Source organism: Podarcis melisellensis, assembly GCF_964234715.1.
Source record: "Podarcis melisellensis genome assembly, chromosome: 4".
NCBI lineage: Eukaryota > Metazoa > Chordata > Lepidosauria > Squamata > Lacertidae > Podarcis > Podarcis melisellensis.
The window spans coordinates 39,836,722-39,853,270 of record NC_138531.1 but is presented as its reverse complement, the minus strand read 5'-3'; the positions used below and the strand labels follow the sequence as shown (position 1 = coordinate 39,853,270).

The 16,549-nt window shown below is 41.6% G+C and overlaps 1 protein-coding gene across 5 annotated transcripts in view; it reads left to right on the top strand.

Moving 5' to 3' along the window:
* The window catches only part of CTPS2 (CTP synthase 2), a 69,951-nt gene extending 64,754 nt beyond the window's left edge, over window positions 1–5,197 (top strand). For all 5 annotated transcript variants that reach the window (XM_081907611.1, XM_081907615.1, XM_081907612.1 and 2 more), the window contains 3 exons: window positions 106–250; window positions 3,292–3,397; window positions 3,672–5,197. In XM_081907611.1, coding sequence (XP_081763737.1) covers window positions 106–250; window positions 3,292–3,361 — 215 coding nt within the window. In that variant the 3' untranslated portion in view covers window positions 3,362–3,397; window positions 3,672–5,197. The remainder of the gene's footprint in view (window positions 1–105; window positions 251–3,291; window positions 3,398–3,671) is intronic.
* Window positions 5,198–16,549: the final 11,352 nt, after the last annotated feature.

Sequence of the window (16,549 nt, the reverse complement as noted above, 5' to 3'; positions counted from 1 at the left end):
CATTGTAATTTAAATAGTTTGTAATATTATTAGTGTTATATGTTTGCCTTTTAGCTTTTTTTTTCCTTTCTTTTTTTTTTACTTTTCTCTGTGATTTATCTGTAGATCACCCGTATTTCATCGGTGTCCAGTTCCACCCAGAGTTTTCCTCAAGGCCTATGAAGCCATCGCCTGCCTACCTTGGGCTTTTGCTTGCTGCAACAGGGTCTCTCAGTGCCTACTTGCAACGTGGATGTAAATTGTCTCCTAGGTAACTTGGGTTTTTTGTTTTGTTTTTTTGTTTTGTGTGATGGATGCTTCATAAAAAGCCTTCATGATTGATGTGCAATTCCAGAAAAGCAAAGTTACTTTTGAAGTGTTTATTATTAGTTATTATGTGTACTAGAAAAGTTCTGAATAATGATTAGTTTTAAGAGGTCATTTGATGAGTTGATATATTGCTTTTTCTATGAGAGCCAAATAAACATAGAGGTTGAGAAACCCACCCCTTAATCCCAGGCAATTAATTAAGTCATGATTGTCTGCAGGGAACAAAAGCTGATTATCATAAAAGATTTCTGGATTTCTAACTTACCTTTTTTATTTATGGAAGTTTTGCAGGAAACAATTACTTGGATTCAAATATCTCATTAAATAAGTAAAATATACTTCCCTGGAGATTGGGAGACGGGGTGTTACTGACCAAACACAGAGGAAGAGGGACCCTCTAGAGTAGACCTTTCCAAACTTTTCCTGTTGGTCACACACTTTTTAAACATGCATCATTTTGCGACACAGTAATTCAGTTTTACCAGCAAACCAGGGGTTAAACTAACCCCTTTCCAGCCCTGGGAGGAGCGCAATGTGTGTTCATTCAACACACCTACAGACTGCAGCCAACACACTAATGTATTGCGACACACAGTTTGAACAGCTCTGCCCTGGAGTGAGGGTTTGGGGCTGCAGCCAGTGGAAGGAGAAGATTGGCAACACCGCCACCCCTTATGAGAGCAAGTACCTTTTTTCATACAAAATCCTTAGATTATTAGGATTATTTATAATTTACACCCTTAACTGAAATAATAACAATTTGTAACAACTTATAATCACGTTTGGGACGCTGGTGGCGCTGCCACAGAGCCTAGGACTTGCCGATCAGAAGGTTGGCAGTTCAAATCCCCACAACGGGGTGAGTTCCCGTTTCTCAGTCCCTGCTCCTGCCAACCTAGCAGTTCAAAAGCACGTCAAAGTGCAAGTAGATAAATAGGTACTGCTCCGGCGGGAAGGTAAACGGCATTTCCGTGCACTGCTCTGGTTCTCCAGAAGTGGCCTAGTCATGCTGGCCACATAACCCTGAAGCTGTACGCCGGCTCCCTCGGCCAATAAAGCAAAACCCCAGAGTCGGTCACGACTGGACCTAATGGTCAGGGGTCCCTTTTTATAATTATGTTCAGTCTAGAGCCATCTCTAAACAATACTGTGTTTTGTATTATTAATTTGTAACAGCGATTGTAAATTGTAACAGACTTCCAAAATGCCGTGCCTTTTATTTCCATACAGAAATTGGTTGCTTTCAGCTGATAATGTTATATCTGTGCCGAGATATAAAAGAAGAGAAATGGCTTTTGTATAATAAGAGATAAAATATATGTTCTTGAATTAATTCTTGAAATTACATATTAACCGTGCTATTAACTTCTAAAATACCTTGACATGCTTTTTCACGTGCTAAAATTACGTGCCCCACCCCCTTCTCCTCCCTTTCCAAAGCAGGAAGAGACAAACCAAAGTATTGGCTCAGTATTGTGTACAGAATGGTTCTTGTGGCTTGTTTCTCTCTGGGCACACTGCAAGAAGAAGCCAAGACCAAATGTTTTGTTCTTCTCATGGTTTGTTTTCTCCCAGGTTTGGAAAGGGTGTGCAACCGTAGTTTAACTTGGTATGATGTGTGAACCAGGTCGTCGTATTTTAATATCTTTTTAATTTTTCGTGCAATATGCAAAACTGTTTCATAATACCATGTTCTATTCCATGCTTCCTTGGGTACATTCAGAAGAAAGTAAGTACCGCAGCAGTAAGTACAAGATCTGTGTCTCTGACCATGTTGTTACTCGTGCTTTAAAATCAGTGACTAGCAAAACACCCCTCATTACAACAGATGCTAGTACCAATCGCTCCTCTCTAATGGAGTCCCCATCAGCAGGCACTCTGCTTCCCAGGGTCAGGGGGTAGCTGAATCTCAACTGAATCCCTGAGAACAGTGCTATGTTCTCCAACCTCCCAAAAGACCTGCATGGCTGCTATTCTTGTCTTGAATATCATAAAAGCAAACTGCTGCTTTCAAGGACACCTTTCAGCTGAGACTTAAACCTTCTCCTATCCTTGACATGGGATGCGGGTGGCGCTGTGGGTTAAACCACAGAGCCTAGGACTTGCTGATCAGAAGATCAGCGGTTCGAATCCCCACGAGGGGGTGAGCTCCCGATGCTCGGTCCCTGCTCCTGCCAACCTAGCAGTTCAAAAGCACATCGAAGTGCAAGTAGATAAATAGGTATCGCTCCGGCGGGAAGGTAAATAGCATTTCCGTGCGCTGCTCTGGTTCACCAGAAGCGGCTTAGTCATGCTGGCCACACGACCCAGAAGCTGTACACAGGCTCCCTCAGCCAATAAAGCGAGATGAGCGCCGCAACCCCAGAGTCGTTTTACAAACTATGTAGCAAATGAAACCTGAAAGAGACTTTAGCCTACTTCCCTTCAAAAAAGTATTAAATATGAAATCATTTTCCTAATTTGGAACTCTTGGCTAAAATAAGGGTGGATTCAGATGACCACACTGTTTATGGGTGTTGCATGTTGATTGTGACTGATACACAATTGCTGAACCATGTCATGTATTTATCACCCGGTGACTCATCACAAAATAGATTTCTCATCTGCTTAGTGCAGCTAAGATGCTATCAGCAGGAAGAAAGCTTTCATTTGTTGAGATTACTACTTTGTTAATCATCCTGAGGGAATGAGCAGCCAAAGTTAAATAGTTTTTAAGGTTTACTGATTTCCATAAGGAAGAGCATTTAATATGTGTTTAATTCTTCCACTGAAACTAATGGGATTTGAAAATGCTTTATATTGATTGCTATTGTACTAATAGAGATTAAGAGTTGAAGGGGAAGAAATACAGTTCTTATTCATTCTCAGGACAGCCATGGGCAGGATTCCCGCATTGCAGGGGGTTGGACTAGATGACTGTCGGGGTCCCTTCCTAGTGTGCAATTCTATGATTCTGTGATTCATTCATTCATTTCTGTTCAGTGACAGCTATGGTGACCTTAGTGACGACAGTTTTCCAGAAAAAGAATATCCCGAATCAGAAAGAGGCTGAACATTATTCCGAAGAGGAAGAGCATGGAAGAAACAGGTAAACTAGATCCATAGTGGGAGATTCATCCCCCCCCCCAAAAAAAACACACCAAATACCAGCTTTAGAGTTGACAACATTTTCTTCCCATTTGCTTCAAGGTCAAATGGTTCAGTTATTTATTTATGGGCTTGCTTATAGAGATATTAATTGCTCATGTAGAAAAGGTGGTTGCATATTAGTAATTCTTTTTCATGTTTCTCTTTCTTTCTTTCTTTCTTTCGTTCTTTCGTTCTTTTGTTCTTTCGTTCTTTCTTTCCAATATAAAAAAAAGACGTGGAAGAAAAGGCATAATTGAAAAGATCATTCTAAGCAGGGGGAAACCTATTACATTTTAAAACCATCAGAGAAGACTAACATCACACAGCTGCTTTCCATATATCTTGTGAAGATCCCCCTGTGTTCCAGACAATGATTCTGCTGACCCAGAGAAAAAAATCAATTCCATTTAAGCATTATAGCTCTTTTAAAATTGCATAAAGGACTGTCTCACTCTGTCTCATGTTTTCAGGTAAATGTTAGCTTTGTGCTAATTTTTGATGACTGGAAGGTATGGGAATATTTTGAATACATTTCTAAACCATTTGAAATTTCAGAATCCCTTAATAGCGTTGCTTATCAAATTAAAAAATGAAACTGTCCAATATACATAAATATGGTCAGTACAGATTTGTTTTACGTCTGTTTCCTTCATATTGTTATTCGATTGACAGATGCCCCTGATGCATTATAACCCTGTCTAATTTCTTAAGTGATGCTGATTTATTTCTATATAGAAATAAAATCTTGGTCTCCACCATTGTACACGATGATTGTCCTTTGACAGAAGTAATGTAGAAAGTATTTGCTGCACAGTACCAATCTAATAAATAATAGAGCAGAAGCTTGTGATGCTACAGATACGTAAAATCTGACTACATTAATGAAAAATAATTGGGTTCATCATACATTTAACATAACAGATTGGGGAGTAATAGTTAGAGACAAGCCCATATCTTAGTTTCTATATCTGTGGCATACACATGTTAGGGAGTTGGTTGTGAACATGGATTTAATCCTAATTCCTTGTTTTGGTCTCCCAGCAGAGACTAGTTTGTGCCATGTGATCTTATCTGTTTGGGGATGCTCTAATTTGTGGAATATTCAAACAGCTACTAGGGACACGGGGACAGAGATATGTTTCTCTTTGGGCCCCAGCGAGGTTCGGAGACTGGTAACTTCCATATACATTTATTTTAGTTAGAACCCTTTTCAGTATGTCTGCTGCAGTAGAGTAGCAGTGTCACTATTGCAGCAGCAAAGGATTGCTTTTTGCACTGCTGCTTTTGAGAGCCCTTTTGAGGTGAGTGGAGATATGTCCAGACACGAGCTAGCTTGATGGCATGCCTATTATTATTATTCTTAGAGGAAGAAAGGGAATAAGTGTGTTTTAATATCCTATGTCACTATGGGAAAGTGCCCTGTTATTCAAGTGCTGTATGTTTTTAAAGCGATTTTCCCTCCAAATAAAATTCTATACTTTAAGATGATATTTTACTAACTGCATTAGAAAAGCATTAGTTTCCTAATGTTCAGGCCAGCGTAACCTGTGAAGAGAAAACTGCGAAAAGTAACTTTGTTCCTGTATTTTTTTAATGCATAGATAAATGCTTTGGAAAATTTTATGAGAGTTGATGCTGCTAGATGACTGAGTCTCAGTTATCATACATTGATCGTTGCCATCTAAAGCATGTTAGATTTTCTTAAAGATTTCCTGTGAGTTTAAATTGAATTTTGAAATGTATTAAAATGTTAAATGAAGATATGTCTGTTATTTGATATTGCATTCAGTCAATCAAGCATGAAACTCTTAATTTCAGGGTTGTGGGTTTGAGCCCAAGTCCTTCATGGCAGGGATTGGCTTAGCTTAGCCTCATGGTTCCTTCCAACTTTACAGTTCTGTTATTCTATTGGCCTAGTGAATTTGGCTAAAAGTTTCATGGATTTTAAAAAGAAAGTATAGCTAACATTTCTGTTCATGCCCTCTTTCCTTCTGCTGGCTAGATTATGGCAAATAGCATTTTCTGACGATTCAGCTGTGGGCTACAAAATAAGCAGGGTTAGGGTGCACACTCTTGTCATGTTTTTATAATTCACACTTCATACATGAGGACTAAAAACTGACTATATAAGAAAATGTAGGGGCCTAAACATACAGATGGCATCCAGGTTTATATTTTGTTTTTATCTAACCCAGATGAATGGGACACGGGTGGTGCTGTGGGTTAAACCGCAGAGCATAGGGCTTGCCGATCAGAAGGTCGGCGGTTTGAATCCCCGCAACTGGGTGACCTCCTGTTGCTCGGTCCCAGCTCCTGCCAACCTAGCAGTTCGAAAGCACGTCAAAGTGCAAGTAGATAAATAGGTACCGCTCTGGCGGGAAGGTAAGCGGCGTTTCCGTGCGCTGCTCTGGTTCGCCAGAAGCGGCTTAGTCATGCTGGCCGCATGACCCGGAAGCTGTACGCCAGCTCCCTCGGCCAATAAAGCGAGATGAGCGTCACAACCCCAGAGTCGGCCACAACTGGACCTAATGGTCAGGAGTCCCTTTACCTTTATCTTAACCCAGATGAGGCAGTGGGCATTCTGAACCAGTGCTTGGGTTTGCTAAGGAGCTTGAAGGAAACAAACAGACCCATGCCAGGCAAAACAGAGTTGCTGTCATTGGATGATGCTTCTGTCCACTTGGGTTCAGTCTGCATTGGATAGAGTTGTACTCCCCCTAAAGGGAAGGCTTGTTATTTGCAGGTGCTTTTAGTGCACTGTCACTTGAGGCTCAGGTGGCGGCAGTAGCAAGGAGTGCCTTTTAGCAGCTTCACCTGATCCATCAACTATCACCCTACCAGTACAGATAGTCTCGTGGCAGTTACCTGTACTCTGTTAATCTCCCAGTTGGATTACTACAATGTATTAGATGTAAACCTGCTTTGAAAACAGTTGATCCCAAACAGGGTAGCCAGCTTAATTGGTGAGGACTGGTAAATGATTATTACCAGTCCTTTGGGATCAACTGTTTTCATAGCAGGCTTACATCTAATCACGTTACAACAGGGGCTCATAATCTGCACTAGTTTCCTGTCCATTTCTGGGCCCAGTTCAATATGCTGGTTTTGACCTTTTGGAGACTTAAACAGCATGGGGCCAGGTTACCTGAAGATTGCTTTTCCTGAGATCTTTCTTGGAGGCTCTTCTCCAGGTCCCCTCCCCCCCCCACACCTAGTGAAGTATGGTGGGTGGCTACTAAGGAGACGACCTTTTCGGTGGTGGCACCTCTGTTCCCAGAAACTCACCTATTTTAGGTGGTATGCTTTATGGCAATTTTAATTGGGTTTCTGCACCATCATCACCATCATCATTAGGGTTTTTAATTGTAAATTGTATTTTTCTTTTAATGTCTATGTAAACTACCCAAAGAATTTGCTTGGATGTGCTGTACAAAAACATAATAAATACATTAAATAAAAATAAATATTTTTGGACCTACCATAACCAGCCTCCAAGGACAGGTACAATCATGTCGATGCTGATATTTACTTCACTTCTGTACTGATGGGAAGATGTACAATGAAGCATATAGATTTTGAATAGGACTAGGAGTTTTTTGAAATGGAGACAGCTAATTACGATCACATAATTGGAATAAACCAGATATTAACTTTTTAGCTGTAATTATTTATTATGTAAAAATAATTTATTATGAGAAAAATGTGCTGCAAAAAAAAAAGGTTGATAAGGTCTTCTAAGTTAGTCATGCTGGCCACATGACCCGGAGAAGCTGTCTATGGACAAACACCGGAGATGAAAGTGGAGATGAGCTCTGCACCCCATAGTTAAATTTGACTGAACTTAACCGCCCAAGGGTCCTTTACCTTTACCTTCACCTAGGTTAAAAAATAATAAAGAGGGGCCACCAGGGGGCGCATTGGAAGATGGCCGGCAATAACATCTCTCCGACCCACACGAGGTAATTAAGAGGCTGCTATGGGATGTATGCAGTCTTCCTGCCCCCCCCCCAAGGAGATGGGGGGGACTGCTTTGCCAGTGGTGTCCATAATTCACCCCCAGATTCGAAAGAAGGGGGTGCGGACACTTGGCACCAGCCCTTGTGTGAAGTCGGCTCTTCCCGGACGCTGTCTCCAATCAGCGCACTGGTTGTTTTAGCTCAAAACATATAATTGGAAATATATAATTGGAAGGAAGCTAAAGCACATACATCAAGCGAAGATTGGGAGTTAAGACTGCTGATTAATGGATCTCTGGGAGCGGAGCGACGGGTGGGACAAATAAATCAAGTGATGAATCGTCATTAAAAGACTGGTATGTTTGGTGCGAAACGGAAAGGGGGTGGAGGAAAAAGCTTTTCTTTTTCCTTGCCTTAAAGGTAAAGGTAAAGGTACCCCTGCCCGTACGGGCCAGTCTTGACAGACTCTGGGGTTGTGCGCCCATCTCACTTAAGAGGCCAGGGGCCAGCGCTGTCCGGAGACACTTCCGGGTCACGTGGCCAGCGTGACATTGCTGCTCTGGCGAGCCAGAGCCGCACACGGAAACGCCATTTACCTTCCCGCTGGTAAGCGGTCCCTATTTATCTACTTGCACCCGGAGGTGCTTTCGAACTGCTAGGTTGGCAGGCGCTGGGACCGAGCAGCAGGAGCGCACCCCGCCGCAGGGATTCGAACCGCCAACCTTTCGATCAGCCTTATGTGAGTGTTAATAACCCTCCACCCCAGAAAGAAGAATCGTTGCAATTTATTAATCACAAGCAGGAATTCAAGAACTGTGTGGAGTGAATTATCGATCAAAGAGAGGATTGGTAAACATCGGAGAACGGAGGAAAGTTTTATGACGCAGTTTCAAATGGCGTCTCGCCGAGACAGGCTTGCCTAAGAAGGAGGGGGGAGGAGGACCAGGGTCATTGGAATGTGAATGCTTAAAGGAATGAGATCTAGACCTTGGCAGAGCCCTCTGAGATATGTCTGGCAAGCCTGGGAAAATCAAAGGACAGACCTAGGGAAAGTCTCTTTACGGAGGTGTGGAAATGGCGGCTGTCCTTATGTGATATGATTTTTTGGAGAGTGTAAAACCCACACAGAGGATGTTTGTTTTTAACCTGCTTGTGAAGATTATCAGAGATCGCAAAGAAAGGAATATATGATAACAATAAGAAGATGAGGAAAGTAATAAAGAGACTATCTGGATAGAACTGTTTAATTAAAGCAGCAACATGAGTGATGTTCGGTCCCCTTTCGGAGCTTGATGTATGGGTACCCCAACAAAAATTAAAAAATTTGGCTGTATAATTTGGAACTAATGTGATTTGGAAATAATGTGATTTGATTGGCCTGTTAATAAAAATTATATTTAAAATAATAATAATAATAATAATAATAATAATAATAATAATAATGAAAAAGCAAAACCATTATTTAGTAAACTATTGACAAGGCCTTAGATGTTGAATCTAAATGAGTTTCTAAGAAGATCAGGGTATGATCCTCAGATCCTTGGTATGTCACCAATTTTAGGAGCATGGGAAACTGCTTTATATTGAGTCAGACCATTAGTCTATTTAACTCAGTATGCACTGACTGGCAGTGGCTGTCCAGGGTTTCAGAGGGACTGTGACAGAATGAGTCTTGCTGCCATTAAAGCACAGTGGAGCAACAGAGAAGCCGCCCTGATTGTGCTGCCTTACTATTCTGTTGTCGCCCTGGTCATGAGCAGGCCAGAAGGAGCGCAGCTAAATAGACTAATAAATCTTGCAGAAGTTGTTGAGGATTTTGGCTAATCTTTGCATGCAGTAAATATTTGACTCCTAAACACTGGCTATAGAAAGTAGGTAAACAGGTTTTCTAGTCACACCTGCAGGTTTTTCAAATGCCTCTGAGCGCTGTCCTTAACTTTCCATGAAGTAAATGACAAAAATCTCAACAGCTCTTTTATAACCATCCCTTGGGATTATTTTCTTTTAGGAATTGTTGTTGATCTCTTAAATAAGCTTTGCTAGGAGTATATTTTTACAATCCACCTTATTTCCATGACTGTAAGTACCTGTAAACTGTTTTTAATATTGTGTTTTAATTTTTGGTAACCTGCCCTAGAACCTTAGCGTGAAGGGCTGGTAATAAATTGCGATAATAATAGACTCTCTGAAATGAATGGACCTAGCTTCATCATATTCATTAATTACAGTGGGTCTACTCTGAGTAAGACTTGGTTGAATCAGCTTTGCAGGGGGTTGGATTAGATGACCCTTGGGCCCTTACAACTGCACCATTCGGTGATTCAATGAATACTACACAAAGAGTTAAAGCAAGGCGTGTGTTATTATGGTGGAATACTCTGTTCATATAATTTATATGGAAGGGCAGTAAAACAGGCTATCAAAACATATCCCATAAAATCTGAACTTCATGAGGGATACTTTATTCATCTGTGTACTTAGTTGTTTCTCAGTGTTATTACAGTGGAGCTGGAATAAATTTGATGATTCCCCAGTGCTCCAGAGAACATGTGGAGAAGATGCAGCTATAAATTATTAGATCAATTAAAATATTTGCAGTGGAGGTTAGGAAAGCTTACTTATAGTTGTAGTTCAGTTACTTGCTTGAATGCGAATCCAAAGCATCAATTATTTTGCATACGATGAGCAAGTTGAACAGTTGAGCAGGAAACAAAAGGCGGATTGACATTCCTGGGTTGCTTTCCTTTCTGTGATCTCTTTGCCCTTTTGAGATGATCAGTGCAACTGTGGGGTCATTTTGCACCTCCATTTGCTTAATTGGTTTTTTAAAATATATATCAACTGTTATGTGGGTCCCTGAAGATCAGGCATAGGCAAACTCGGCCCTTCAGATGTTTTGGGACTACAACTCCCATCATCCCTAGCTAACAGGACCAGTGGTCAGGGATGGTGAGAACTGTAGCCTCAAAACATCTGGAGGGCCGAGTTTGCCTATGCCTATTCAAGACAATGTCTTGATATCATAGAATAAAACATTTTTAAAAATACTAAAATGAATAGACAAGACAGTAGAAATATGAGAGCTGGCATTTGCAACCAGAAAAATCCATGAGAAACCAAAACACACATATAAATGCATTTTAAGCTTGCACTGGAATTCCATAGTATAGTAGTTATTATGTCCGAGTTACATACAGAAAATACTGGTTTCAAGGCCTTGTCAAACCAGTAAGGTATTTTTGGGGAAGAGCCTTAGTGGTATTTTTTTATTTATCCATGGAACTGAAGGTGACATAGTCCTCCCACTCCTCATTTAACCTCCCCACAACAACCCTATGAGGTAGGTTAGGCTGAGAGGCAGTGACAGGCCCAAGACCACCCTGTGAGCTTCACGGCCGAGTGGGGAATCGAACCCTGGTCTCCCAGGTCCATCACTAACCGCTGTGCTACCGCAGGCTCCACACTGCTTTGCATATGATAGGTTCCAGGGGCATTCTCTGGCATCTCCAGGTGAGACTGGGAGAGACCCCTGTCTTTAACCCAAAACAGCTACTTCTGGGCAGGGTGGACAGTACTGAACTATAGGGACCAATGGTTTGACTCCGTATAATTGCATCACTGTTACACACAGAGACACATTTAAAGATATACACCTGGTGCACTTTCTCCCTAAAATTAGTGCTGCGTGAAGCGCCCCCCCCCCTTCATGAAAGTCTTCGCTTTCTGTAAAAGAGGCACTGGTTTCTTCCTGCTTCTTTCCCAGAGAGGGGAAGAACTTCAAAGGCGTTTTCTGGGAGGTACGTGCACCTTACTAAATGTATGAAGTGCACAAGTGGATGTTGTTTCCTTTTCATGTTTCTTTTGAAGCTTAGTCACATAGTCCTCCTAAGAAGCATTGCCCAAATGTAAGCCTTTGCAAGAGGAGCCCTGTGCTGCTCAGTGTTTCATGTTGCTTTTTAACTTTGAAGTTCCACTCTTGCCCCGCAAGACGAATGCCTCGCAAAACGAAAAACGCGCAAGACGAAAGGGTTTTTCGGTTTTTGCGTCGCTTCACAAGACAAATTTCCCTATGGGCTTGCTTCGCAAGACGAAAACATCTTGCGAGTTTGTTCGCTTTTTTCCTAAAGCCGCTTGAAGAGGCGCAGTTGCGACGGACCGTGCTTCGCAAGACGAAAAACATCGCAAGACGAAAAGACTCGCGGAACGAATTATTTTCGTCTTGCGAGGCACCACTGTAGTGGTACCTCGGGTTACAGACGCTTCAGGTTACAGACTCTGCTAACCCAGAAATAGCACCTCTGGTGAAGAACTTTGCTTCAGGATGAGAACAGAAATTGCATGGTGGCAGCGCGGCGGCAGCAGGAGACCCCCATTAACTACAGTGGAACCTCAGGTTAAGAACAGTTTCAGGTTAAGAACGGACCTCCAGAACGAATTACGTTCTTAACCCGAGGTACCACTGTAATATGGCAAGCGCAATACCCCGCCCCATTTGTTTGACAAAGTTCTCCTGCACTTCTTCCCAGACCAGTTTGATTCACTCCCATCCTCCTTAAAATTGCTGAAAAAGCTGGTGTTGGCAGAGGGAATATTCGCTCAGCATAGTACGACCTTAGACTTCCTAGTAGCAGCCAAAATAGCTGAGATATATGCCAAGCCTCTGTCTCATACCTTTCCCTTACTACCTTTCTGCAATTTATGTCTGCTTATATTTTCTGTGCCATAAATCTGATGGCAGGCCTTGTTTGGAAAATGTATTGGGCTCATGTGTTTGTTTGGATAACTTTGTAGCGCTCAATTAGTGGAGCCACTGCTTACTATATTTCCAATTACAGTTTCCTTGGTGCTGTTGCAGGTTTTTATTGTCTGGTTTTGCTTTCTAATAAAGTCGCTTTATGGAACTGTTTGCGAGCGTTCATACAGAATGAGATGGAAATCTGTGAGATATTTGAATAGATTAGCACAATTTAGACCATCTATTCAAGTTGCTAATGCAAGAAATCATTTGCAGGTTGATGAAGAGCAATTTTTATTGTGCTTCTGTGCCTAGATTCCTCAACAAACAGTGTGTTGGGTGGCTTGCGCTGACAAAATTTCAGTGGTGTAAGTGTTTGAAAGAGAAGTCTCCTTCTCCCTGGGCTGCCGTTTCCTTGCAATCCCATTCTAACTGGTCACCATATAGCACCATATAGCCTCCCAGTAGTTTCTTCAGTACAACATAATGGCCCTACGGGAGCAGTGTGCATTAAAGACAGCTCCCAATTTACATGGGGATTACATTCTGAGGTGGGACGCAGGTGGCACTGTGGGTTAAACTACAGAGCCTAGGACTTGCCGATCCGAAGGTTGGCAGTTCGAATCCCCGCGACGGGGTGAGCTCCTGTTGCTCAGTCCCTGCTCCTGCCAACCTAGCAGTTTGAAAGCACATCAAAGTGCAAGTAGATAAATAGGTACCACTCTGGTGGGAAGGTAAACGGCGTTTCCATGCACTGCATGCTGGCCACATGACCCGGAAGCTGTACGCCGGCTCCCTCGGCCAGTAAAGCAAGATGAGCACCGCAACCCCAGAGTCAGTCACAACTGGACCTAATGGTCAGGGGTCTCTTTACCTTTACCTTACATTCTGAGGTACCACATGTTTATGTGAAATCGCGTATATTTGAAACACCAATGGAAAAGCCTGCAAACACTTTCCAAACCTCTGGAAATCCTTGAAAAACCCAGCAGCTCTTACCAGACGCCAAACTCCACCACAATTGCTCCCTCCAAACATCCTTGCTCAAACTCCAGCTCTCTACAGGCCTCAACGGTCAGTTCAAGGGCGTCCATTGGTTGGCGTGTATGGTTGTGTGTCAATTGGTCGTTGCCTGCACTTTACTTAGTTCAAAATAGTGTAAGGCAACCCTGCTGTGTTTGAGAACTTTCCTGCCCTTTCTGCAAGGACATCTGCCCCTCAAGTTCTGCCCTGATGGTACCACTGGTTAGAAGATGAACTGAAGTTCATACCTCTTTGGAGAGCACAGTTCTCATATTGTCCTTGTGAACATCTGTCTGCAAGACTTCCACTGTTATTTGTACGCATCTTTTTACAAGGACCATCTCTATTAGTACCATTCTACTGTTAAGACCAGCGGTGGTAGTGGAAGAGTGTGATTTGTCCAAGGCTTATTATAGCAGACGTTGAACAGAATTGCAAGGTTACTTTCAGATGACGTTCCAACTCTACATCCTCTGGACCACAGAATCTCAGACCCCATCTCTGGTACTACTTTTAAATCTTTTAGAAGGTCTTGTGAGTGGTTCCGGTTTACTTTTTTTAAAAAAACAAAAAACCCTATACAGTTAGCACCTTTTAAATACACCCGTGTTATTGAAAAATAATTTGTGTTCCTTCTGTTTGGATAATTATTTTTTTTTAGAGTTTATGAGCTATTTTGATTGCGATGCCATCAATTAATAAAATTCACACATCCTAACACCAATTTTGCACTAAGGTTCAAATTTTCCTCATGGGTGAAATCCATTTGAGTAAAGCCAAGGTAATGAAATTTTATGTTAGCAGCATTAAATACTTAATTGCCTTACAGCTGAGTTTTCATAAGTGACCTGAAAGAAACTGAACTGCATCGGAAAATTACTGTTTTATTGTTGTTAGCCGCCCTGAGCCCGGCTTTGGCTGGGGAGGGCGGGATATAAATAAAATTTATTATTATTATTATTATTATTATTATTATTATTATTATTATTATTATATGCTGATGGAACAAATAAATAAATAAATATAGGGTAGAAGAAAATGCCATTAACATTTCAACTAAATACTGTCATGATGCTATGCTAAAATGCATCCTGAATTTGCATTTCTTTGTCATGATTAATAAATACATTAGTACAGTACTGTCAGTCCAAATCACATCCCTACATTCAGCCTCCTCCATGAAAGAATTAAACTGAAGAGGATAATACACATTTTACTATTTCATCCAAAACCCTAATTATGTGCTCCATTAGTATATTGATGTATAAATCCAAATTCTCACAGCATGAGTTTAACTCTTCCAATTTTGTTGTTGTGTTCAGTATCTTCATTAAAAACACCCAAAGGCAATCCATAGAACAGTCTCTTGTTAGATAAATGGGCATTTCTTGTTCAGTAATATGAACAGTATGTTCTAAACTATTCTAGTGCTGGTTCTTAAAAAATAAATAAATGCAAAGTTCATAAATTCTTGCTCAATTTTGGTTTTTGTATTCCTGTCTCATCTGTACATATATCTTGCAGTGTTCGGATAACTATCCCAATAATACTTGGGAAAAGGTGAAATTTGGGCTTCATCTTCACCATCATTGAAACTATCCCATCACTAGCCGGTTTTGGATTTTTCAGTTATGGTGCCATGGCTTTGGAATGTACACTTGGCACCTAGTTTACAATATTTGTGGTGCCAGGCTTTTTATTTACCCAGACAATTTTATTTCTATAATCCTTCTGTCTTCCTTTTTAATTTTGCTCCGCTGGTGTTGACTATGGTTGTTAGCAATGGTTTGTGTATATTGTATGGCATTTTTTTATTCTGACATTCATATCCTGTGTTTTTTCTCCAAGAACACCTGCTTCTCTCCCCCCCCCCATCTTTTCCTCACAATAGCCATGTGAGGTAGACCCAGCGGAGAGATAGTGACCCAAGGTCACCCAGCGGACTTCGTGTCTGAGAGTGAGGGTTTAACCCCTGGTTTCCCATGTCCTAGTCCTATACTTCAACCACTAACATTGTTCTACACTACAGTGGTACCTCGGGCTAAGTACGTAATTCGTTCCAGAGGTCCGTTCTTAACCTGAAACTGTTCTTAACCTGAAGCACCACTTTAGCTAATGGGGCCTCTTGCTGCCGCCGTGCCACCGGAGCAAGATTTCTGTTCTCATCCTGAAGCAAAGTTCTTAACCTGAGGTACAGTGGTACCTCGGGTTACATACGCTTCAGGTTACATATGCTTCAGGTTACAGATTCCACTAACCCAGGAATAATATCTCAGGTTCTGTTCTCATCCTGAAGCAAAGTTCTTAACCTGAGGTACAGTGGCACCTTGAGTTACATATGCTTCAGGTTACATATGCTTCAGGTTACATACTCCACTAACCCAGAAATGATATCTCAGGTTCCTGAGGTACAGTGTTCCTGAGGTACAGTGGTACCTTGGGTTACATACGCTTCAGGTTACATATGCTTCAGGTTACATACTCCACTAAACCAGAAATGATATCTCAGGTTAAGAACTTTGCTTCAGGATGAGAACAGAAATTGTGCTCTGGCGGCGTAGCAGGAGGCCCCATTAGCTAAAGTGGTGCTTCAGGATCTGTGGCCCTGCAAAGGGGTTATTTTGTACTTGGAGAAGCACTTTGGTTTTTTGGATGGATTGTATGCAGTACAGAGCTTCTGCCACTAGATAGCGCCTACTCACAGTTTCTTTTCTCAGAGTGTTACTTACAAGCCCTGTGGAATCTCTGATTTCCCGCCCAAGTAAAGCCTTTGGGCTCTGACACTCAACATAATCAAAATCTGGAAAACGGCAGAGATGACCACAAAGGGACGATCCTTTAAGTGTCATTGTTCAAGAGGAGGTGTAAAATCAGAGCTGAAATCAGATTTACCCAAAACGTGCAGCTGGAGGAGGATTTCCTTTTGAATATCTTTTCAGGATTTCCCATGGTTTGCACCCTCTCCCCCACAACCAAGCCTAAACGTATCAACTATATAGCCATCAATCAGATTGTTTACATGCTGAATAAGACCATTAAATGGTACTGCTATAAAATACTAGCTTCATTGCCAAAAACAATAATAGCCTTTTATAAAAATGGTATGGCACAATGCCCACTTCAAATTGAAATCACATGCCTCACTGGATAAAAGTGCTTTGAAAAGCCATATCTAAATTCAAGTGGTCATTCTTCTTGGAAAGGTTGTTTTGAGTTGCCAATACTCTTCCCAGCATTGCTGGGAATTTGGGTACACTGGGTCGTTCCCCCAGTAGTCTTGCAATGTTGCAGCACCCAACAGCCTGATCCTTCTTATTTTTAGCCTTCATTTTAGTACAGGGATAGCCTAACTTTTGCTGCCTATGCTCTGGTAATCTCTAGGTTAGATTACTGCAGC